This window comes from Neofelis nebulosa, chromosome 9 (assembly GCF_028018385.1).
Source record: "Neofelis nebulosa isolate mNeoNeb1 chromosome 9, mNeoNeb1.pri, whole genome shotgun sequence".
NCBI classification, from domain to species: domain Eukaryota; kingdom Metazoa; phylum Chordata; class Mammalia; order Carnivora; family Felidae; genus Neofelis; species Neofelis nebulosa.
The window spans coordinates 79,147,775-79,173,130 of record NC_080790.1 but is presented as its reverse complement, the minus strand read 5'-3'; the positions used below and the strand labels follow the sequence as shown (position 1 = coordinate 79,173,130).

Sequence of the window (25,356 nt, the reverse complement as noted above, 5' to 3'; positions counted from 1 at the left end):
TGTGGTGAAGCACGGCAGTGACTAGAGTGTCCTCACACTGCCTTGTTAAGTCTTAGAGCTGCCTAATGGGGGTAGTCCAGCTTGCCACTGGACTCCATGATGGGAGAATCAGAGCACTGCTGACTGGACAGTAAGCTTCCTCTCATTCCTCTGATACTACCCCAGCACAGGATTTAGAACACCACCTGCTTCTGTCTAGTAGGGTTTGGAGAATCAGCTTTCCATTCAGCCCTATTCACACTACCCTGGCAGAGAGATCAGAGCATTGCCACCTGCTTCCACCATGTGGGGGATGCAGGATTAGCTCTCTGGTCAGCTCTATGAATGCCACCTGGCAGAGGGATCAGAGCACCATTACTTGCTTCCAGGGGTTTGCAGAAGATCAGCTCCCTGTTCAGCTCAAATCTCAGGGGAAGGGGTGAAGTTTTTCCATTGGTGTATGACTAGACTATGGCAGGTATTGCAAAAAAGGTTTTCTGTTTTTAGGTCACCTTCTTCTCAGTCCTTTGGCTAGGAAGAATGAGGTTTTCTTGGGTTTTTTGTTTTGTTTTGTTTTTTGTTTTTTTTTTTTTACTGTGCCTGTTAGAGATTCCAGATTGGAGGGTTCAGTAGTGTCCTATCTGGGATATATGGAAGGCATTAACAAATCCCCAAGACTTATTTCCATGTCATTCCTTAAGTTTTGAGGTCCCTAGGGATTCTATTTTCTTCTCTCCACCTTTAAGAATATTCCTATGCTTATTTGTTGTGTTATATCCAGGATTTTTTTTAGCTATAAGACGTAGGATCTAGAAGGAATGGGGCAACACCATTACTGCTGGAACTGGAAGTCCCTCTGGTAATTTATCTTATAATTAGATTTAAATAAGAAGTAAAAAAAGTCTTAATTATCGACCCATGCAGTTATCCTTTGCTTTTCAGTCCTAAGTGTAGATCTGTATATCCATCTGGTATAGTTTTTCTTCTGCCTAAAGTACTGCCTATAACATTTCTTATACTGCAGGTTTAATGGTGACAAATTCTTTCAGTTTTTGTATATCTTTGAAGTCTTTATTCTACTTTCCTTTTTGAGAGGTATTTTCAGTTTATAGATTCTACATTGAGCTTTTTTTTTCTTTCAGTACTTTAAAAATATCACTCCACTGTATTTTCACATGCATTGTTTCTGATGAGAAATATGCAGTCATCCTTATCTGTGTTCCTCTGTAAATAATTTGGCTTCTTTTACCCTATTCTTTTAAGATTTTCTCTTTGTCACTGCTTCTAAGAAGTTTAAGTCTGATATGATTTGGTGTAGTTTTTTCATGTTTCTTGTGCTTGGCATTCATTGTGTTTCATGGATCTGTGGGTTTATAATTTTTAACCAATTTGGAAAATTTCTGGCACTATTGCTTCAACTACATATTTATTAGATTACTTGAATTTTCCCACAGCTCACTTATGCCCTATTTTCTAGGTTTTTGTTTATTGTTTTAATTCTCTTTCTTCTGTGTTACATTTTGGATAGTTTCTATTGCTGCCTTACAGTTTACTAATCTTTTGTTCTGCAATGTCTGACCTGCTGTTCTTCTCAGCCAATGTATTCTTCACCTCATACATTGTAGTTTACATCTCTAAAATTTTTAATTGTGTCTTACTTGTATCTTTCACCTCTCCCTTTTTGAATATATCAGATACAGCTACAATAACTGTTTTTATGCTCTAACACTAATACCTGTGTCAGTTATGCACATGTTTTAATTTTTGTGTTTGCTTTTTCTCCTCCTTATGGACTTGTATTTTCTTGCTTTTTTTCACATACCTGGTACTATTTGAATTAATGTCAGAAACTGTTAATTTTACTTTCTTGGGTCATGGATATTTTTTCTTTCTTATAATTATTCTTGGGGTTTGTTCAGGGATGCAGTTAACTTCCTCGGAAATAGATCGATCCTTTCGGGTCTTGCATTTTAAAGATTTTCTAGGCAGACTTGGAGCAGCAGTTGGTTTTTCACACACCTGAGGCAAGATCCTTCTTTATACTCTACCCAATGTCCATTGGATTATCAAGTTTTCCAGTCTAGCTGATGGAGGGAGTCACTATTCCCTGCCCTGTGTGAGCTCAGAGAGCTCATTTTTCCCTCCGATCCTTTCTCCTTTCAGATGATTCATTCCCCAGACTCTAGTAGTTTATTCAAATGTCAGCATTGCTCTGGCTTGTCCTGGATTTAAAGTGACTCTGCAGGAGAGACAATAAGATAAAAAACATTCTCTAGAAGGGCATTCTTGAAATGCATATCCTCAGGCCAAGACTGGAGTACTGGAGAATAGAATGTTATTTAGTTTCTCCCATCAGCCCATTAGAATGAATTGATTTATCAGATGGTCACATAGTTATACAGTCTGAGAAGTCAGGAGACTTCTAGGATCTGAATTTTTCTTAAGTTTTCCACAGATGTCTATAAATAGCAGAGGTTAACAAAGTTCCAAGTAGGGACCCCTTGGGATGCTTGTTAAAAATACAGATTCCTGGGATGCCTGGGTGACTCAGTCAGTTAAATGTCTGATTCTTGGTTTTGGCTCAGGTCATGATCTCATGGTTCGCGGGTTCAAGCCCTGTGTCAGGCTCTGCACTGACAGTGCAGAGCGTCCTTGAGATTCTCAATCTCTCTCTCCCTCTCTCTCTCTCTTTCTCAAAAATAAACTTTAAAAAATACAGATTCCTAACATTTGGCAAAATGTTGATAATTATTGAATCTGACTGATGGGTACATGAGGCAGGGGTCTATATACTTTTCTACTTTTCTGTATGTTTGAAACTTTCCATAATAAAAAGCCTAGAAGAAAAACAAAATATATTAAGATTTCTGGGCCTCCATGCCTAGAGTCTAATTTAGTAGCTCTGAAGTGTGACCCAGGAAATCTGCATTTTCACAAATGCCTTAGTTCAGATGGTCCTTGGACCACGTCTTGGAGTACATGGTTAAGTGATTTCATTTGCTTGACTAAGTTGTCTTTGTGGTTGCAGTTGTCTCAACTAAGGTATTATCCATTGGCCTCCAGCCTGTACAGAGTGAACACTCTCTTCTCAGTTCATTAAGCTCTTACCTGAATAGCCTCTGGAGGATTCAGATCCTTGCAGCCAAAATTATAAAGGTGGAACTCTCCTCCAGTCAAAGAAGCAAGCTCTTTCAAAAATCCATTTGCAATCTCATCATTGTAATTGAAGGAGATGGTGCAAATGGGAATTTTCTGAAAAACTTTGACTTGGTCTATAACCATTTCAGGTGGCTGAAATGATACATTTTGAGGGGGAAAAAAGGAGATGGAAAGAGAGGAAAAGAAAGAAAAAAATTAGATGTGAAAGTCCTTAGTATTTGCTATAGACAGTGAGATTCTCAACTAGTAATTCCTTATACAGTGATGAGTGGCTTCTTGGAAAGGTGTCAATTCAATAAACAAAGCAAACAATGCCAGGTGGTGAGAGTATGAAGACCAATGACTCAGCCATTGCCTCTGAGGGCTCACAATTTGGTGGAGAAAAGAATCTGGAAGAAAGATGTGACTAACTAAATCACTCAATTTTAGGTGCACCTAAGCCTAAAGCTCATGCTTTTAGAGTGTTGGGCAGGGGTGTCTGGGTGCTCAGTAGCTTGGGCGTCTGACTTTAGCTCAGGTCATGATCTCACAGCCCATGATTTTGAGCCCCATGTTGGGCTCTGTGCTGATAGCTCAGAGCCTGTAGCTGCTTCAAATTTGGTGTCTCCCTCTCTCTCTGTCCCTCCCCTGCTCATGCTCTCAAAAATAAATAATCATTGGGGCGCCTGGGTGGCGCAGTCGGTTAAGCGTCCGACTTCAGCCAGGTCACGATCTCGCGGTCCGTGAGTTCGAGCCCCGCGTCAGGCTCTGGGCTGACGGCTCGGAGCCTGGAGCCTGTTTCCGAGTCTGTGTCTCCCTCTCTCTCTGCCCCTCCCCCGTTCATGCTCTGTCTCTCTCTGTCCCAAAAATAAATAAATAAATTTAAAAAATAAATAAATAAATAAATAATCATTAAAAAAATTTAAAAAAAGAAACACAGCAAACTATAAATAAACTTAACATACTTAAAAAATAATAATAAAGTGCTGGGTTATATTTTAGAGCACTGAAAGTATCAGGGTAAAACATCCTTGCTATTGGGATTCTAGAGAGTGAGGCCACTGGATCTCAAGGTGGCTTCCAAAGCACCTACTCCAAAAGAGCAATTTCCAGCCTCAGAAAGGCCATGGTCAATGAGTTTCCCACAGAGTGAAAGAAGAGACAGTTACTGAGGGTCCTTGTACGTGCTAGGCACTCTGCTGGGAGCATAACATGCCAGTTATTTCTCACAATCATCCTGTGAGGCAGTGCTGGAAAGACAGATAGTTGTCTACTAATATCAGTTCCTCCCATCTTTTTTTTACTGGCAGAGCCCTGGTTTTCTTTTCATGACAGTAATGTGCCCAGTTAAAAAACAAACAAACAAACAACTATATACACATAAAAACTCATCTTCTGACATGTTTTTGCAGCTAGAATGGGCCATATGACCCAGTTCTGTCCACTGAGATACAGGTGGAAGTCCCAGGGGAAAGATTCCTTTTCTCTGGTAAAAAGGCAAAGATTTAACAACAACAACATCAACAAGAACAACAACAACACTAATGTCCTTCCCCTTTCCATCTGCACCCCCTGGAAAATGGACACCCCCTAGAGATGGAGCAGCCATCTTACAACCATGAGGGTGGAAATCATAAACAAAGATGGTAGAGAATGAACATAAAAAGAAGTTTGTTTTCTTGGAGACATCCATGAGTAGCTATAGACTCTAGACTACCTACCCCTGGGTTTCTTATCCATAGGAACATAAATCTCTCCATTGTTACAGTCATTTGTCTGCTCCTCTGCTTTTCTCCCCAGTAACATGCAACCCTAATCGGCCCACTGGGTATGGGCTCCAAAGGAGAAACTGAGACTCAGAAAGATTAATTTTCCTAGGGTCATCAAGCTCTTACGTGGTAGGACTGGAATTCAAAGGCAATTTTTGGTATTAGAAGCAATGCCAGACTGTTTGTTCCCCTCATTTGCAATAAAACTGTCTCTTGGTAAGGATCGACTCTCAAGTAATGTTAACATTATCTGGCTCGCAGAGAAGATGAACTGATGAATTCCTCTGTCATCTCTCCACCACCACAACCACAGCCCAGCTAGGAACCTTCAGAAACTGCTTCTGATTGTCTTGTCCCCACTTCCTCTGAGTTTCCAAGTGCCAGGAGTCCCTCTTTGATTGACCCAACTTGCTGGCTCCTTCAGCCAATTTCTATTCTCTGCTTCTAGTTCCTATCATTTGGTCTTTAACCCTTCCTATATTCATCTTATGAGCCCTGGAAAGGCAGAGTGATAAGGGAGAGAGGACTCGGGATGCACCAATGGCTGGCCTTGTGCAGCTCACACACCACCCAGGGAGGTGACTGGTTAAGTGGTCCCCCAGGGTCTGGCCTCATTCCAACCACCACTTACACACAGCCTCAGTCCCTGGATCTGGCTCCAGCAATTGAGCCTGCCCCTGCCCATGAGCCCACCTCCACCTCTTGTCCTTTTTTCTCTCCTCTCCCCTCTGGCCATCAGCTGGTTTCCTAACCAAACAGCAACATAACTGAGCTGACCTCATCCCTCTTGTCAACTGCAAGCACAGAGCAAAGTCCTCTCTGCTGCCTCCCCTCCCTTCAGCCTACCTTCCATCTCTGAGTACATACTGTATACCAAGCACTAAGAGCTCTGCTTGTGCTCTCTGCCTGTATCCTCCCTACAACCCTCTGAGGTGGGGCTATCGTTATCCTTGTTTCTTACCAGGGACTCCTGGCCACTACCCCTGATACCAGACTGGATATGCTAGACCTAAATTCTTTTTTTTTTTTTTCAATATATGAAATTTATTGTCAAATTGGTTTCCATATAACACCCAATGCTCATCCCAAAAGGTACCCTCCTCAATACCCAACACCCACCCTCCCCTCCCTCCCACCCCCCAACAACCCTCAGTTTGTTCTCAGTTTTTAAGAGTCTCTTATATGCTAGACCTAAATTCTGTTAATTTTGTAGAGTTTTAGCCAGGAACTATTCCTGTATTGACTTATAGCTGATATATTTGGGAAGGGAAAGCAATTAACATTGATTTAGTACTGATTGTGGGTGCCAGGTACTGTGGGTAGCATTTTCAGCTTTTCATATGCTACCTGATATTTTCATATATTTATCTGCTCATTGCCTATTTCCCTATAAAACATAAGTTTCACTGAAGACAGGTTCATCTTGCTTACCACTGTATTCTAGACTGATAGCAATGCCTGGCACATAAAAGGTACTCAGTAAATATCTGTGGAATGCATTCATGGGAACATCATCTCATTTACTCATGAATAGGGAGTATTAGTTCTAAGCCACAGATGAGGAAATTCACAGTAGAGGACTTGCCCAAGGTCATTCAGATGGGCAGTGCTGGGGATGAGCTTCGAACCCTGTTCTCTAGCTCCAAAGCTATTTCTGTCATTCCATACAGCTAAAGAGAGCACGGGCACAAGAAAGTCTGTTAGTGTATGCTCGTGAACCCCCCACCTTCACCCAGCCTCAGGTAGTGTTTGCTAAACTGGACCCAATGTGGCGTTGGGAGAGCTAGGCAGAGGGTGCGGGCACACCTGGACTGCAGAAGGAGCTCCATCCCTGCAACAGACACCGGCCATTCCTGACCTCCTGCCTGCACCCCACTCAAGGATTCCTTTCCCTATTTTATGTTCTCACAGCTTTGAAGAGAAGACTCAGAACATGGAAGTAAACCTTTCACGCACACCAGCCTGACTGACCCTGACTCCTTCCACACAATTATTCTAGCAGCTCTGTGTCTAAGAAAGTAGCGAGGCCTTTCCATGTGGAACCCCTGCATGACATTGAGGAAGCCTTTCACAGCCCAAGACTCCTTCATATGTTCCCCATGGAGGTCCCTTCAATCCCTAAATGAGGCCAAGCAGTGTGCCTAAGAGACTCTCCCCAGTTCTCTCCTCTGAGTCTACACAGTAGCCAGATGACCCTTTCGCCACAAATGTCAACTGAGGTGGCAAGAAAGGCAAGGATCAGTTCTCCCAACTGCCTGAAGGAGGTTTGGCTGTGCAGGTGGCTCACTCTGTGCCTTCTCTATGTCCCCACCCCTGGTATACCTCATATTAGGCTTTACTCATTTCTCTTTGTTTGGAATGGTGCAAAAGCCTTCCTCACTCCCATTTTCTTGATTCCTACCAGGGTAAGTCCCTAACTTCAAAGAAGTCCCAAAATGACAATGGCCAAAGATGTGCTGGGCTGCTCCTGGCAGAGGCCCTGCAGTGTCCATTTGCACCTAGAGATGCCCATCAAAGGACACCTATAAATTCCATTTTAATGAAGATGAATATTACTAGAATTCTTTTCACTTGGTTAATTTAAGACTTGTCTTGCTGTATAATTCTTCCCCAGACATTTAACAAACAAGCAGTAAGTTGGTATCTATGGAATTAAATCCTGAATAGCATCTCTGTGTATGCTTTCAAGCAGAAAATTCTGCTGAGTATCGGGAATAATAGCATTGGCCTTACATATTCAGGTCCTACAAAGTCAGTGAAAATTCAGAAAGAAATTGAGATTGTGTGATACATCTTAATGTCCTCTACACAGAACATGAATATCAAATATTCGTTTACTTTTTTGAGAGAATCTGAGGGATAATGCAAGAGAAATAGACTGCATGTGAGGAAAAGGCAGATATGAACATAAAATGCCTAACTAGGAGTTTATAAATTACTATTTGGGTTGCCGGTATATTTCTAATTCCAATTATCATCCATATCCTTAGTCCTTCATCTTTAAGTGGTCCACAGACCCTCTGATGAAACCGAGAGATCTTCTCCCCAGAGAAATGTACAAGGACATTCTGCATATACTCTCGGATGATTCCAGACTCTCAGAAGTAATGATAGACTGTAGGTCAAGAATCCTTCCCAACATGGTGGACCATAGGACAAGAATCCTTCCCAATATGCTGCTAGCATGAGTGTTACTTGGTCCATCCTCTCTGGGGGATATTTGGAAGTATCTATCAAAACATATACCTTTGTACTGAGTCTACTGTTCAGAATTTATGCTATAGCTATACATCTGCAAAACACATGTGAACAGTTACCTTTGCAGCATCGTGTATAACAGAAGCACTGAATAATATAATAATAAAATAGACTGAAAACAACTTCAATGTCCATCTCCAGGACACATGGCTAAATAACTTAGCCATGTGATGGAATACTAGGCACCTATAAAAAATGAGGAAGCTCTTTATGAAATGATAGTAAGCAATTTCCAAGGTATATTGTTTTATATGAAGGTGCAGAATACACTATCATTTGTATATTTATGAAAGGGAGTATATATAAATACACTTCTGCTTGCATAACAATCCTTGAAAGAAGATACAAGAAATTGGTAACATACATTGCCTCTTAGCTAGTGAACAGGAGGTAGGAAGGAGAATTTTCTCTGCATGCCCTTTATACCTTTGTAACTAGGTATATCTTTGTATACCTTTGTAATACCACGTGAATGGTATACTATTACACTACACTCATTACTATTCAAAATGAAATAAACAAAATTAATTTCCAAGGTAGAAGTTATATTAAATTTATTTATATAATGGAATATGATGGAGTCATTGTGAATGATGTTTTGGAAGAATTTCTCATGACTTGCCAAAAAATGCATATATTAGATGAAACAAAGCAAAACAAAATTGAATTATGACTGAATTAAATTTTCTTTTTTATGCTTATATGCTTATCTATATTTTCTAAATTGCCTATAGTGCAAAGAGTAAAATCAGCAAGAGTTTATTAAAAAAGAAAAGACCCCTTGTCCAGATAACTTTCAAATCATAATCTCTAGCCCCCATATTCCTCAAACACCAGCCCCATATTTTTAGAGGCTTCTGGACATCCATGGACTACAGGTGCTCAAACTCAGCTTCCTCCATCAGCAACTCCCAAGCTTGCTTCTTCTTTAAATTTAAATTTAAATCAGTTACTAACATAATCATTATAAACCAGATATCAGTAATCATGATGCCTTTCTCTCTTGGTCCTATCTTCTCCTTACTCCATCCTCCTCTGCTCCCAAACTGGTCCCCACATCCTTTGATGCTACTTCTATTATCTCATCTCTGAGGAGAGTCCTCTCCTCCCCACTTCTGCTTCCTACCTGAGGTGGGCCCTCACCAGCTCCCATCTGGATTTAGTCTTTCCCTCGTACTGTTGAGGCACATTTCTGAAGTACAGGTGAATGGGACCACCTGCCCCACTACAGCCCCTACTGTGGTAAAACCCACTCACTCTTTCCAGGTGGCCGTCAAGGACCTTCATAATCTTCCTCAACCAAACTTTCCAGCCTCAGCCCTGACACTCTTCTGTCATTGCCCTTGCTCTCAGATTGTTTCTCTGGGTAGCCCACATACTTCCACACTTCTGTTCCTTCTGCCCAAGACACCAATAATCTCTGTTTAGAAAATTCCTTCTCCCGGGGTGTCTGGGTGGCTCAGTTGGTTAAGCATCTGACTTCTGCTCAGGTCATGATCTCGCAGTTTGTGAGTTTAAGTCCCACATCAGGCTCTGTGCTGACGGCTCAGAGCCTGGAGCCTGCTTCAGATTCTGTGTCTCCCTCTCTCTCTGTCCCTACCCAGCTCTCTCTCTCTCTCTCTCTCTCTCTCTCTCTTTCTCTCTCTCTCAAAAGTCAATAAACATAAAAAAAATAATTTAAAAGGAAATTACTTCTCCTCTTTCCAGACAGAACTCAAATGCCCCCTCCTCAGTGGACTCTTTCCCAGCCTTCTCTCCATCTTGTACAGCAGAATTCATCACTCAGCTCCCAGACATCTCACAGCACAAACAACCCCACACCCTGTGTCATATCACAGTTAACCATACTTGTCCAGCACATCCTCCAAAGTGTAAGTGCCCCTAAGGCAGGGGTAAGATGTTATTCATCATTGTAGCCTCAAACCTTGGCACCACACATGGAGCATAAGCAAAGCACAATAAATTTCTTTTAAACAGAAAGCATAGTGAAGTTGATTGGAAAATCATTCAAAATAAAATTTCACTTTACATATAACTTCTCTGCCATAAATCTAATGCTGTGATAAAATCCAGTTGCTTTACTATTTAAGCCCTGGACCATTTGACGTAGGATATTTTACAGTATTTGCCTAGCACTCTTCACATGCAAACACCTCACAATGAAGGATGCAAGTTGATACTAATTCACTTCAGCGGTTAATTTACATTGTACTGGCCTGCAAATCCGTATGTTTATTTAATGCCCAGAGCATTAGTCTTTCATTCACAAAGCTCAAAAGAAGATGAACAGACTCCACTAAAACTTTTCAAATATTTTCCAGTCAGGCTAAGCAAAACAAAGAACATTTCACTAGAAAGGCATGCTTTTGTTTAAGTGATTACTAAGTTAAAATTAGGGGTAAAACCAAGGACATTGTGCAGTGACATGTTTAGATTTGGAGTCCCCGAAGGAAAAAATAAATAAAAAAAGAATCTCCTTACTCTTAGTTTGTAATAAAACATAAACCAGTCCTCAGTGGAAGGTGGATATCTCCTTTCATGGGTTTGGTCTCCAGGCCTGTGGGTGTGTGGTGCATTAACCAGACAACATTTGCTGTCACATAAATTCTCCTCTGCATTTCAGCAGACAAAAGAATTCCTCAGTGTATTTTCTCACCTCAGTTCTGGGTCCCTAAGCCAAGGAACCATCTCTCAACAGCTTTTCAATGGCAGTTATAAAAGTCCCTCAAACTCATTCTCAGCATTCAAAGGGTACCGGTGAATCTGTCTGTGTCCCCAACTTTGGTAAGTACCTGATCAGGTCTCCCATCTGTCAAAAGGTAGATAACTTGTGTTTCTTCATCAGCAAAAGCAATTTGCAGAGCATTTAGGGTGTTTGTGGAACTTCCAATCTATAACAGAGAGAGAGAGAGAGAGAGAGAGATACCAAGCACATACTTGAGTCTCAAAACAGATCTCACAAACAAGTTATTTTCTGCTTCCAAAAAAAGATAGAAAAGTACTTGCAAAATAAAAGATAAAATTATATCGAGATAATAATTTAAGCCCAGGAATTCCAAGGAGCCAAATCCCTGGGTGTTCTATAAAAGCCTCTATCCAGACAATTCCAGGACAGCTAGAAGCCAGGACTATGGATTTCCTGTCCTGACGACAGAGTTCTTAATGCAACTTTATCTTTGTGTAACTAACTCAGTTACTGTTCATTCGGCTGTCAACACAGCTTAAACATACAGTCTGAATATAAGCCTGGCAGGGCAAACCAGGATTTATTCAAACATGAGTGTGTTAACATCAGCAATCTGGGGTACAGCAAAGAAACTGTTAAGTTTTTAAAACCCCTGCAGTTTCTGCCCAAGGATGTAGAGCATTGGAAAGAATGCCACTGCCAGCCTTGTAACAAAAAGGAGCCAGACAAACAGCAAGTAAATGCCTTTTGTTAGGCTCATTAGAGTGCTTAGGTCACAGGGCAATCAACTTGCCCCAAATGTGAGGACAGACAGGCATGTGCAGAGACTGGCGAGATGCAAGCACTGGCTTCTGGGGTGAGATGCGGCAGACACTAGTAAGAAGAGGTTGGCTGGGGTGACTGGTGAACTGGTAGAGGTTAGCCAGGTATATACTGGTGAGAAGGTAAAGGTCCACAGGCCACAAATATAGGGGAATCTGCACTCTCTTGGAGGCTTTTTCACCACAAAGCCCACAGGGTGCTCAAGAAAGTCTCCCACATGGTGCAGAACTGGGGGAGAACAGTGACACAGGGACCCTTCTCCTCCATCTCACCCTCGGGACAAAAGCCCTAATGTGTGTGTGTATGTGTCTGTGTGTGTGGTGGGGGGCGGGGAGGAAGGGCAACAAACAGAGTTACCCTTAGGGTACTGGTGAAAATCCAGGAGAGCTGGGGGAAGTTCTCCAAACCCTCCACTCCTGGGAAAGGAACAGGGCTAGGTTCTGGGCTCAGAACTACTGAGAAAAACACACTCCCTAGACTCTGGGACACCAGCCTACCTAAGAGTAAGGCTCATTCAGAGAACACCCACCCTCCGTTCCCCTACCAACACTGACTGGCAAGGAACTGGTAAGAGAGTTACAGTGTGAGGCCCAGTATGAAGGGAAAATCAAAATCACAGGGTGGAGCAGACACTGACAAACAAGTCTCTAGCATATCATCCCCCACCCTAATCCCAAGTACTACAAAAATGTGAGGGGCCTGGTGCACATGGTAACGGTAACAAACCTCAAACGTAGCCCAACTCTGGATTAATTTTACCCTTCTGCCCTCAACAAGAAAGGTATGCTCATTTCCAGACATAAGTAATATTTATCTCAGTCTCTATATACCACATGTGAAGTCCAGCTTTTAACAAAACAAAAAAAGCATACTAAAAAGAAATAAACAACATATTACCAAGAGACAAAAACACTCCTCAGAAACAAACTCAGATATGACACAGATGTTGAAACGATTTGAAAGAAAATTTAAAATAACTGTGATTAATACACTAAAACTTCTAATGGCAAAGGTGAACAACACTAAAGACCAGATGGGTAATTTCAGCAGAGGGATGGAAACCTTAAGAAACAGTTGAATGGAAACACTAAAAATCAAAAACACAGTAATGCAGATGAATACAAAGAGTAAAATCAAAACAGAAATGAGCATCAAAGGGCTGTGGGATGGTATCAAACATTCTGACATGTGCATAATTGGAAACACAAGAAAGGAAACAGGATAGGAGAAATATTTGAAAAAAGGAATGGCTGAGAGTTTTCCTAAAACAATGACAGACATGAACCCATGGACCCAAGAAGGTCAAGTCAGATAAATGAATAAAGTGCCCCGATACTTCTACCAGGGTTGTGGCAGAGAAAGCCAAGTAGTGAGCCAAGACTCTCATCCTTACCAAGTGTAACAAGCCCTCCCCGCCCAACAGCGCTCACACCCATCCAGCAGTAATGAGATGCTGCACCCCTCCGAGTTCAAGTGGGGAAGCTAGACTCCAACCTCTACATCCTCCCCATAGTATGTAGCCTCCTGGGTCGAGCCTCTTTCACTTCCCAAAATGTATTTAAGATTTACCCAAGTTATTTCATGAATCAAGAGTTTGTTCCTTTTTACTGATGACTAGTATATCAATGTATGGATGTAAAATTGTTTATCCATTGTTTTCCTATTGAAGGATATCTGCGTCATTTCCCATTTTGGGTGTTTATAAATAAAGCTGTTACAAATGTTTGCTTATAGGTTTTTTGAGTGAATATACATCAAGAACTGTGAAACGTCTGCGATTTTCCCTTACTTGCAGACTAACATGGATGCTGGCAGAAGATTCAAGACTCTTGGGTCACTGACGAAGGACTTTACTACTCACAGCAATAGCAGTAGCCAGAATGTCAGTTTTTGGCACCAGTTTCCTGAGTTCCAATTCCCATAGAGTGATGTGAAGAAGGCTAAGTGACACTTGCACACACAGTAGATTGCGTTAAAGGAGAGGGACACTGAACTTAGGAAACTGTATATTCTATAATGGACTGTAAGCATGCTTGTCCTTTGCTCTGGAGTTAGATATTATCTTTATACCGGATAATCAACACATCACCTTCTGCCCTGAAAGGAGACACTATCTCTAATTTCTCAGGCAGTTTGCTATATAAACATCCTTGAAAAGACTGACCAGAGGTTCTTGATATATGAAGATCAGTGATTTGAAATCATTTCCTCTTTTGTAATGTAGGCTTTTAGTGCATTAACTTCCTTCCCAGCACTGTGTTAGCTTCATCCCCCCAAATTTTCACATTTTGCTTAATTTTCATTAAGTTCTATGAGATTTTAAATTTTCTTTGGGGCATTCTTTCTGATCTGTGAATTATTTAAAGCCTGTTCTTTAATTCCCAAGTGTCCTGAGATTTTCATATTGTCTTCCTGTTAATGATTTCTAGTTTGATACCACTATGGTCAGGAGACATCTGTGTGACTTCATACTCTGTGATATCAATTCTTTTAAATTTGCTAAGGGTTGTTTTATGACTCAAGGTATGTCTCTTTACGTGAATGTCCAATGTTTGTTTGAAAAGAATATGTATTCTGTTGTTGGGTGGAGCATTCTATAAATGTTAATTAGATATGGCTAGTTGAAGGTATTGTTCAGTTCTTCCAAATCCTTGCTGACTGTTCAGTAGTGCTATCAACTGCTAAGACTGGGGTACTGAAGGCCCCAACTATAATTGCTGATTTGTCCATTATTCCTTTTGACTCCATCAGATTTTGTTCCATGTATTTTGAAGCTTTGTTGTTTGGTGCATACATATTCAGGATTCTTGTCTTCTTTTTTGTAAATTATAGGTGACGCACACTGTTACATTAGCTTCAGGTGTACAACATAATGATTGGACAAGTTTATATGTTATGCTCACCACAAGTGTAGGCAGAATTGTTATTTTCTCATTGGATTGATCTTTTTATTATCATGTTAAGCCTCTTGCAATTCTCTTTGCTTTAAAGTCTACTTTATGTGATATTAACATAGTTACTCCAGATTAAAAAAAATTAGTGTTTATATGTCTTTTCCATCCTTTTACTTTCAACCTATGTTGTTATTTTTGAAGTGAGTTTCTTACAGACCACATAGAGTTGGATCATGTTTTTGTCTACTCTCCAATCTCTGTCATGTAATTGGTATATTTAGACCATTTACATGTAATTGCTGATATTTAATTAAGCTTCCCATTTTTGTTTTTATGTGTATTTCCTGTTTCTCATTTATCTTATTTTTCCTTGCCTTGCTGTGGATTATTTGAACATTTTTTAATGTTCTATTCTGATTATTTGTAATATTTTTGAGTGTATTGTCTTATGTAGTTTTCTTCATGGTTGCTCTAGGTATTTTCTTAAGCATATGTGTAACTAATCACAGTCCAATGATACTGATAATTTACCACTTCAAATTAAGTGTAAAAATTATTCTTCCATTTAGGTCCTTTTACTGTAGCCATTTAAAAAATATAATTGTCTGAAGTATTTCCTCTATATTCATTATATATATAGATGGTGTTAAACTTTTGCTTGCACCATAAAACATGATTAAAGCAACTCATGAGGTTACAGATTCTCTCCTATGTTTACTTCTACATTCACCCATTCCACTGTTCTTCCTTCATTTCTGAAGGTCCAAGCTTTCTTCCTATTTGGAGAGTTTCCAGTAGCCATTCTTTAAAGGTAGGTCTCCCAGCAATAAATTCTCTTCATTTTCCTTCTCCTTCAACCCTGGAGGATATTTTCACCAGATAGACGATTCATGGCTTACAGTACTTTTCTTTCAGCACTTGAAAAATGTTGTGCCACCTCCCTCTGGTCTCATACTTTCAGATGAGAAACTGCTGCCGTTTGAATTTGTATTCCTTTATAGCTTATGCATTATTTCTCTTAGGCTGTTTTTAGGATTTTTCTTTGTCTTTACTTTTCAGAAGATTAAATATAATGTATTGTGGTATGGATTTCTTTGGTTTTACCCTGTCTGGGGTTTGCTTAGGTTCTTGAATTGTAGTTTTTATGTTTTTCACCAAATTTGGGGAGTTTTTAGCTATTGCTTTTTTTAAATACATTTTCAGTCCCACACTCACCTACCCTTTCTAGAATTATGATGGCATGAATATTACATCTTTTTTACTGTCCCAGAGATCTCCGAGGCTCTGTTGGTACTGGCATCAGTGGTTTGCTCTTCTCATTGAAATGTGGATTTCTTGGATCATGGTATGATGAGTGGTTTTTATGTCCTGGACAATTTGGTCACTATGTTAGGAGACTATTCCCATTTAAGTGTTATTTAGCAGGCAGTCACCCTGTTCAGGTTTAGTATATTTATTTTAGCCCACCTTTTTGGGGTTTAGTTCAAATGACAATTTAATTTTCTACTCTATGCAATCCTACTCTGGTCTGCTTTGTTCCTTTTGCGCTGCTGGGTCTCCCACTCAGTTCCTATTTGGTGTTGTCTGTGGGAAGCCCAGAAAAGCCATGTTTTGGGGCTGCCTATTGGTGCTAGGTGACCTTCTGGGGTATAAGAGCAGAAACTGCTGAACCTGGCTCTACTTATGCCACTGAGTTGAGAGCAGGAAGACACAAGGCTTTATTCACCTTTGCTGTTGTTGGAAGATTAGACTTCTCATTGGTGCCCCAGTTGTGAAGCTGGGACAGTCAGGGACTCTGCTGTTGCTGGCTGGTCACACCATCTACAGGTGACCTGGTTTTAGAAATGCCCAGGACTTTGCTGCTGCCACTGCAGCAGTTGTATGGGACCCCCTGCCAGTACCCCATGTGTGGAGTGCAGTCTAAAAGAGTCTGGATATTGCCGCTGTCACTGCTGCCAAAGATCAGACTGCTCATACATGCCACAATGTTGTGACATAGAAGCTGGGGTGGCTGAGGATTTTACTGCTGCCATTGTTTCTGGTGGATCAGACTGCCTGCCAGACTTGGGTTGTGCAACTGGGCAGCTGGAGTTTTGCTGCTCTTGCTGCTGCTGGAAGACCGGACCACTTGACAGGATCTGAGTTGTAAGGCAGGGACTGAGACAGTCATGGCTTTACTCTTGCCACTGCTTCCAATGAACTAGACTACGTGTCAGGGTCTGGGTTGTGGAGTTTGGGGAGTCCCACTAGATCTTTGGTGGGCCTACCTTTCACCAGTCCTTCAGTCAGAGAGGTGTAAATACATGACTCTCTACATTTGTCAAAATCCATAGATCTATACACCAAAAAGAGTGCTTTTGCTGTGTGCAAATTAAAATATAATTCAATTAGGATGAGGGAGGAAGTTAACATATTAATAATGAATGATATAATCACACTGAGGTAGTTGAGTAAAAAAGTACCTGACTTCAAGAACTTTAGGAAACAGTTTTTTGACTGGATAGTGTAAGGCTAAAGAGAGAAAGAACTATGTGTAAACACTGTACCCCAGCTGATAAGTGTTTTTCTCAGAGTATGGGTTAGAAATTCTGAAACTATATGTATACCAGGGTTGAACAAATAACTAAATACATTACAGATAACGAAAACCAGGTTTTTCATGGTCAAAGAAGTTAAAAATAAGTGAATATGTTCTTTACAAATAATTTCTGTGGCTCTGGATTGGAGTAAAGAGTTATTAATATGAACTCATGGTTTTATTTATCTTTTTACATTTATTTATTTACTTTTGAGAGAAAGAGTATGTGCACAAGAATGTGTGTGAGCGGGGGAAGGACAGAGAAAAAGGGAGAGAGAGAATTCCAAGTAGGCTCCACACTCAGCACGGAGCCCAACACAGGGCTCAATCCCATGACCATTAGATCATGACCTTGGCTGATATCAAGAGTTAGGTGCTTAACCAACTAAGCCACACAGGCGTCCCTTATTTTCCTTTTTTAATGAAAATATAGATAAATAGATACAGGAATATAGATGTTTATGGATTGATGGGCTATTATACATATATTTCCCATCTCTGTCCACTGAGAGAGCCTAGAAGCAGTGAGTCCAGTAGCAGCAATAAGCATAAGTGCCCAGATTTTGGTTTTCAAATACCACTTTCTAATAAAAGAAACAAGGGTTCCTTGGAGAAGTGGTAAACTCCAGGACTGAGGTGGGAAAATATAAGATGATCATGAAATATCTATAGTGCCAGAAAATAAACAAGTATTCAAGGAAAAAAAAAAAGATAGATGCATATGTGAAGAACACAGGGGGCAACCTGAAAGAGTTCCCAATGGCCAGAGTGGGAACAAGCTTGGTAACAAAATAAATAACAATAGTATTGAATTATTACTGAAACAGTAAATAAATATCCATGAGTCCATAATGAAATAAATATATGATTGAATGAATAAATAAGAGGGGGAAAGGGGAAGTTCTTCATTACAGAATTCCAACACATAAATGTAAAAGGAATAGAGGGAATAGAAAGTCACCATTAGAACAGCACATTAATAAGTGCTACAGAGAAGATCCACCATTGAGTGCTAAAATTAGTGGGTAAAAGTTCAAGACACAAAGGATATGTGCATAGCCTCAAAGTTATCTCCTCCAAAACATGTATTATCTATAAAAAGAAGAAAAAAAGTAGTTTTACAGGGGAGAAACCTATCAGATGCCACCTTACCCAAGAGATCAAAGTTAACACCACTAGTAGTAAGGTGTATCACCACAATGTACTGCTCAGCATCATGCACTGAGAAGGACACATCACCTCTGCAATATTCTAACCCCAATATAACCATCAGAAAACATCAGATGAAACCAGATTGAAGGACATTCTGCAAAACACATGATCAAAAGGTCATGAAAGACAAAGCATCACTGAGGATGTGTTACAGACTGGAAGAGACTGAGAAGACACTGCAACTATAACCGTAATGTGGGGGCACAGGTGAAACAGGTGAACAGGATTAAGAAGTACAAACTACCAGGTATCAAATAATTAAGTCATGGAGATGAAAAACACAGCAGAGGGAATATAGTCAATAATACTGTAATGGTATTGTATGGTGACAGATGGTGACTATTCTTACTGTGTGGAGCACTGAGTAATGTAGAGAATTGTCAAATCACTATATTTTACACCTGAAACTAATATAAAACTGTATGTCAACTATATTTCAATAATAAATAAATAAATAAATAAATAAATAAATAAATAAATAAAACTTTTAAGAAATAAATGCAATATGGGACCCTGGATTGGATCTTGGAACAGAACAGGAATACTAGTAGAAAGACTAATGAACCCTGAATGAAGTCTGTAATATAGTTAATAGTGGCATTGTCATTTTCTCAGTTTTTGGTTTTGTTTTGCTTTAAATAGATTTTATTTATTTATTTATTTATTTATTTACTCTAAGTAGGCTCTAAGTCAGGACACCTGGGTGGCTCAGTTGGTTGAGGGTCTGACTTTGGCTCAGGTCATGATCTCGTGGTTCATGGGTTTGAGCCCTGTGTCAGGCTCTAAGTTGTCAGCATAGTTCACAACTTAGAGCCTGCAGCCTGCTTTGGATTCCGTGTCTACCTATTTCTCTGCCCCTCCCTTGCTTGTGCTCTCTCTCTCAAAAATAAATAAATAAACATTAAAAAATGCCTCTAAGCCTAACGGGGGCTCAAACTCAGGACCCCAAGGTCAAGAGTCACATACTCTACCAACTCAGCCAGCCAGGCACCCCTGTGATTTTCTTAGTTTTGACAATTAAACTATGTTTATGTCAGATGTTAACATTAGGGGAAACTAAAGGGTATTACAGGCACCCTCTGTACTATCTGTGCAACTCTTTCATAAGCCCAAAATGATTTCAAATTAAAAAGTTAAAAAAAAAACACCAAAAAACTGCTTCAACATTTGGGCAGCAGAAATATAGCTCAGATGGTAAATAGTACAACTCTTCTCTCTAGGCCCTATCTCAATAGTCTTGTTGACAATCCCACTGTTCAGGGATTGTTGCAAAGATGGTAGAAAAGCTAGGAGAAAGCCAGACTGGGAATCATGGGAAAGATGGTCAGAAGTTGGTGCCTCTTCTGCACCTGCTCCCTCCTTGCTTCCCCCAGCCTTGGGCCAGACCCCCACCCCCAACTACTGGGCAGACTCAGCCCCAGCTTATGCTCCTCTGACCTCAGGACTGGTTAGGCCTGTTTGGGGAACTACTGCTCCAACACCAGCACAAGGCAGTTTCAGAAGCTCTAGTGGTATCCTGAATTTATTGGGTTGATTCCTGAGCCGACCAGTCAAAAGAATATAGAGAAATGTGGTTTTCCTGAAAATAAATTTTGCACATTCAGCAAGCAAGGGAGCCTCAATGAAGATTTTTGAAGATAACAGAATTATACTTTACAAATAATTATTTTAGTTATATTTTTAGCCATTCAGGTAGTTGGTTCTATTCATTAGTGATTTCTATAAAAAGCAGCACCTGTTAGTGTTTTAATCTAATGAGACTGCATATATGATATCTGTTATGACCAACTGTAAATAAATGGGCTCTGAGTTAACAATCACCTATAGTCCATAAAAGGAAGGAACATGTATCCCAAGTAACTTCACTGGCTAATCCTGGAAATTTATCAAGTTGGGTGTGAATTGAATATTCTTTCCCAGCATAAGATAGCCAGTTAGATCAAGATCTTAAGGCATCATAATTTCTTACAGAACATATTTCTTCCTTCTCCCATTTTTAAAGAATCAATCCTAACGGAACTCTGGTATATCCCAATGACAGCACATCTGGTATGTCCTGATATTCAAGGAGCTCTGCTAATGTCCATTTGTGGCTTCCTGTCAAATCTGGGACACTCAGGCACTGAACTATTTAAAGATGTTTATGATCTACATTTGACTTTTTGAGAAGAGCCCTTAGTTTCAATTTTAGTGTATCTCAACTATCTGGAATGCTTGTGGTTCTGGAAAAAGACCTTTTTAAAAAAGGAAGGTAAGTTCATGATAAGAGAAAATTCAAGGAAAGGAAATTCCTTCCCAGTAGTCTAAGTGCCAAGAGCAGTTCTTCAATGAAAAGCAGTCCTGAAGAAATGATTTCTCTTTCTCACTGTATCCTCCGCCACTCTCTCCCTCCTTGCTTTCAGTCTTAACCACTCACACTGTACTGTGTGCTTCCACCCACCAGTTCATTACTTTTGAACAAAGTCAACTGTTAAAAATAGCTGCAATATATCATTTGAAACAATAATGAGGTTTCAGGAGGATCAAATCTGAATGTTTGAGTACAAAAAAAATTAAATTTTGACATTTGTCTTCATAAAGGGGTGAGATCAGAGCCAAGGGCATATCTGAAAATGGTGTGCTGTGAACAGAAGCTTATCTAAATGTTAAGACAGTGACTCATGAGCTTGGATTCATGTGACCATTGTACACAAAATGAGTGTCTGTGTGAAAACCCTGCTGTCTCAGGGCTCAGAACGCTTTTCTCAAGAATTTCCATGGCATGAATTAACTCAGCAGGTGATCAAGTCAGGCTTCTTCTCCCAGACCCAGTCTCCATTTTTCCTACCTTGATGTTTCTAATCCAGGACTGAGCCCCTTTCAAACTATCTTCATTGATTTCAACAAGTTTTTCCCGCCAAGCAACTGCTTGAGCATCAAACTGTACAAAATTGAATTTCCTTTTATATTTCAGCTGTTCCTGTAAGAGAAAATTATTATTTAACCAAAACTCCACTCAGATGTAAGAAAAGGTTAGGCTAGGTCACAGTTCGATACATTTTAATCACTATGAAATCTCTTTTCAGATATGGAAGCTAAAAATTACATTCAAAAGAGAAAATCTTTTCAGAAAATATTTAAACAAAATTTATACACAATTTGGATATTATGCTTTTACAAATGTATATATGTCTGAATATATTATATATATATATATATATATATATATATATATATACACACACACACACACATATATATGTGTGTGTGTTTTTATATATAATATGACCTTAAATGTTGTCTTTAATACTGACATTAATGGTATACTGCATACACAAACTAAATGCAATCTGCTTAAAGAAAAGAAATCCCAAATGCCATCACCATTTTGGCCATCATCTTTTTGTTAAGGCTAGCATTTGGTTGCATACCTTTTTATTTGCCTTCCACCAACCCACATTTCTCCAGTAGAGGTTTATGGAAATAAAACCTGTATTTTGTATTTGTGAACACTCCCCACAATTATTTTCTGTGGTAATACATCAATACTACTCATTTGTGACAGTACCGCTATATCCATTCTAGGAGTTAGGAAGTGGAAGCAGTCTGCCTTGGGTCACACAACTCAGAGCAGTCTGCCTTGGGTCACAGCACAGGTAGAATAAGAATTGGAAGCTCCTAACCATCAGCCTACACTCCTCCCATACATCATTTCTGGGGCCAATGCATGCAACACCCCAATAAACACTGGAAATTAAAATAAAAATGCCAAGCTGAAGAGCATCTAGAAAACGATGGAGATGTGGGCACACCACAGATTTCAGGATAGAGAAAACCTGGAGCGATAGACACTGAAACTCCCTTAGTATCCCACCTGTTACTGAAGACCCTGCCACGGGAAGGGTCTGCTTGCAAAGGAGAACTGATGAATCTCTAACTGGCAAAAGAGAGCTTTTATCTGAAGTGGCTTCCCTGTGGATGCCTGAGTGCAGACCTTACCTGTGCACCTTGCAGAACCAATGCAGATGAAGGCTGCTAAAGATGCATTCATGACACAAAGGCCCCCCAAATCCATGAAACTGACAGCTCCATCTAACCTGTATAAACTGGATGATCTTGTCCTTCACCAAGTCCAGTTTGCTCTTCATTGAGTGAGATGTATCAATGAGGACATAGACAAAATCATTACGTACTTTTCCAAAGAGGATTTGACTTCCATCCTGCAGCCACTTAATCCTAGGCAGGAAATTGGTTGAAAGTGAATTTTTACAGCCTGTGGCAATGACAGGTCTTCCTAAGAACTTAATAATACATCTACAGAGGCCAAGCTGTACTATATTGTTTATGCACAATCTTCTGTGAGTGGATTACTCACTTGGAAGGTTTCCTGTGAAAAATCCTATATTTGAGCTGGCTCCCTTGTTCACCCCCACCTCCACTATCCATCATCAATCCATTTAAAACCGAACTAGGAAAATCAATAGGACAGAAAAATAAATCCAATACTGGGTCCCAAAGCCAGAAGTAAATTACTTCCTGTCATCTGATAGTTTCAAACCCTCAGTGACTTCAGACCATTTGTTCTTTTAACCCTGCTGACTGCAGTCAAGCTAGTAATGCCAGCACATTCCTGAAGCTTCAGTGAAGCTTATAGACAATATCAAGCAACCCCAGATCCCTATAATAACTAAGCATCAGGCAGTTGGAGAAGGACTACTTCTGTGATGGGATCTCAGACTCCCATAACAGGATGTAAATTAAGTTCAAGGTGAGACCTGGGGTAAGGGGAAAGGCAGAGGGAAAAAATCCTTGAAACTGAGTTCAGAGTTCACCAAGGCCTAGGTAACTACAATTTGTAGGGCAAAATATTGATGAAGAGGTTGCTGCATAGAAGCAGAGGGGGTGGGGAGGGATGGACAGAGAGAGAAGACAGAAGAAAGAATGCATTCTGGCCATCTGCAGAGAGTGCCCTAAAGATTTTGGCTACGTAGGGGCGCCTGGGTGGCTCAGTCAGTTAAGCATCCAGCTTTGGCTCAGGTCATGATCTCATGGTTTGTGAGATCAGCACAGACTCTGTGCTGACAGCTCAGAGCCTGGAGCCTGCTTTGGATTCTGGGTCTCCCTCTCTCTCTGCCCCTCCCTTGCTCTCTCTCTTTCCCTTTCTCTCTCTCAATAAAAGAAATATTAAAAAAAATATTTTGGCTAAGTAATAATCAGGGCATGCATGTGAAGAAACTACTAAAACCAAGGAATAAATCACCATAAAGGAGTAACTAGATCAGCACCTCAGAGCTTACCCAGGGCTAGTTCATCTTCCAAACAACCTGAGTGGGAAAGGCTCCATAATACATGGGACATCAAGTAGAGTCCTCATAAGGGTATTGCCTTAGTAGTAGGACCAAATTAGCCCCAGACTAAAGGCTGCCCTGGACCTATGTTAACATAACTTACAAGCAAGCCCCAGAGGGATCCACGTGATTTCAAGGAACATAACTGCATCATGGAACATGTATTTTAAAATACAGCAAAATCCAGCACCCAACAATGTAAAATTCAAAATGTCTGCATTTCAGTAAAAAATTATCAGGCATACAAAGAAGCAGGAAAATATGATCTACAACCAGAAGAAAAACAGATAAACAGAAACAGACCCTAAAATAATACAAATGATAGAATTAGCAGAAAAGGATGTTACATAGCCTATTATAAACATAATCCATATTTTCAACAAGGTAAAGTATAAGCAAAATGAGGACAGAAATAGAAAATATAAAAGGGAATTTATAGAGATGCACAATAACCAAAATGAAAAATATACTACATGGTATTAATAGACATCAGACACTAGCAGAAGAAAAGATCAGGGAACATTAAGAAAGACATTGCAATTTAAAATGAAAACAACTGGGGAGCCTGAGTGGCTCAGTCTATAACGCATCCAACTTTGGCTCAGGTCATGATCTCATGGCTTGCAGATTTCAAGCCCTGCATCAGGCTCTGTGCTGACAACTCAGAGCCTGGAGCCTGCTTTGGATTCTATGTCTCTCTCTCTCTCTCTCTGCCACTCCCCAGCTCACAAACTGTCTCTCTCTCTCTCTCTCTCTCTCTCAAAAATAAAAACATTTTTAAAAATAAATAAAAATAATAAAATGAAAACAGAGAGAAAACAAAAAGTAGAGAATAAACAACTCATGGAACAATGTCAAGGAGTCTAACATATATGTAGAAACTAAGAAAAAGGAGAAAGAGGGAAACAGGAAAAATATTTGGAGAAATATGGCCAAATGTATCCAATTTTGATAAAACAATATATGAATATATACAAGAAGCTCAAAGAACCCAAAAAGAAGAAAAATGGAAAAAAAGAAAACCACCAATACACATCATAATATAATTTGAAATCCAATGATAAAGAAAAAAGTCTTAAAAGCATCCAGAGGTGACATAAAAATAACAGAAGACTTTTCACCATAAATCAAACACACCAAAAGATAATGGAGAAAGATTTTTAAAGTATTGAAATATAGAGTGTAAACCTACAATTCTATATAAAGCAAAACAAAAAATATTCCAAAAACAAAAGGAAATTAAAGAGTTTTTCAGACTAAACCAGCTGAAATAATTCATTATCAACAGACCTGCACTGGGATAAATATAAAGAATAAAGAGCTAAGGAAATATCAAATATGTGGATAAATACAAAATACACTAATTCTCATTTTAAATCTATTTATACAAAAATTGATTATTTACAATACATTATGGTTTATAGCATATGTGGAAATATGGTGTAGGACAATAATAGGGGTGCCCGAGTGGTTCAGTCAGTTGAGCATCTAACTCTTGATCTCAGCTCAGGTCTTGATCTCGGGATTCTGAGTTCAGGCCCTGCACTGAGCTCTGCACTAGGCATGAAACCTACTTAAAAAAAAAAAAAAAAAAAAAAAAAAAAGTATAGGACAACAATAGAAAAGACAGAAGAGAGGAATTGAAGTTATAAGATTTTTATGATATAGATGAAGTGAAATAGTATTTGAAGGT

General features: G+C 39.7%; 1 protein-coding gene across 9 annotated transcripts in view; it reads right to left on the bottom strand.

Annotated features, from left to right (window-relative positions):
- Nucleotides 1-25,356, bottom strand: part of VWA3B (von Willebrand factor A domain containing 3B) — a 217,789-nt gene that overhangs the window by 83,729 nt on the left and 108,704 nt on the right. For all 9 annotated transcript variants that reach the window (XR_009248713.1, XR_009248714.1, XR_009248712.1 and 6 more), the window contains 4 exons: nt 22,413-22,551; nt 21,164-21,295; nt 10,937-11,035; nt 3,088-3,270 (listed from right to left, as the gene is read on the bottom strand). Coding sequence is in view for 2 of the 9 variants with exons in the window: in XM_058684344.1 (XP_058540327.1) it covers nt 3,088-3,270; nt 10,937-11,035; nt 21,164-21,295; nt 22,413-22,551 (553 nt within the window). In the remaining 7 variants the exon portion in view is untranslated. The remainder of the gene's footprint in view (nt 1-3,087; nt 3,271-10,936; nt 11,036-21,163; nt 21,296-22,412; nt 22,552-25,356) is intronic.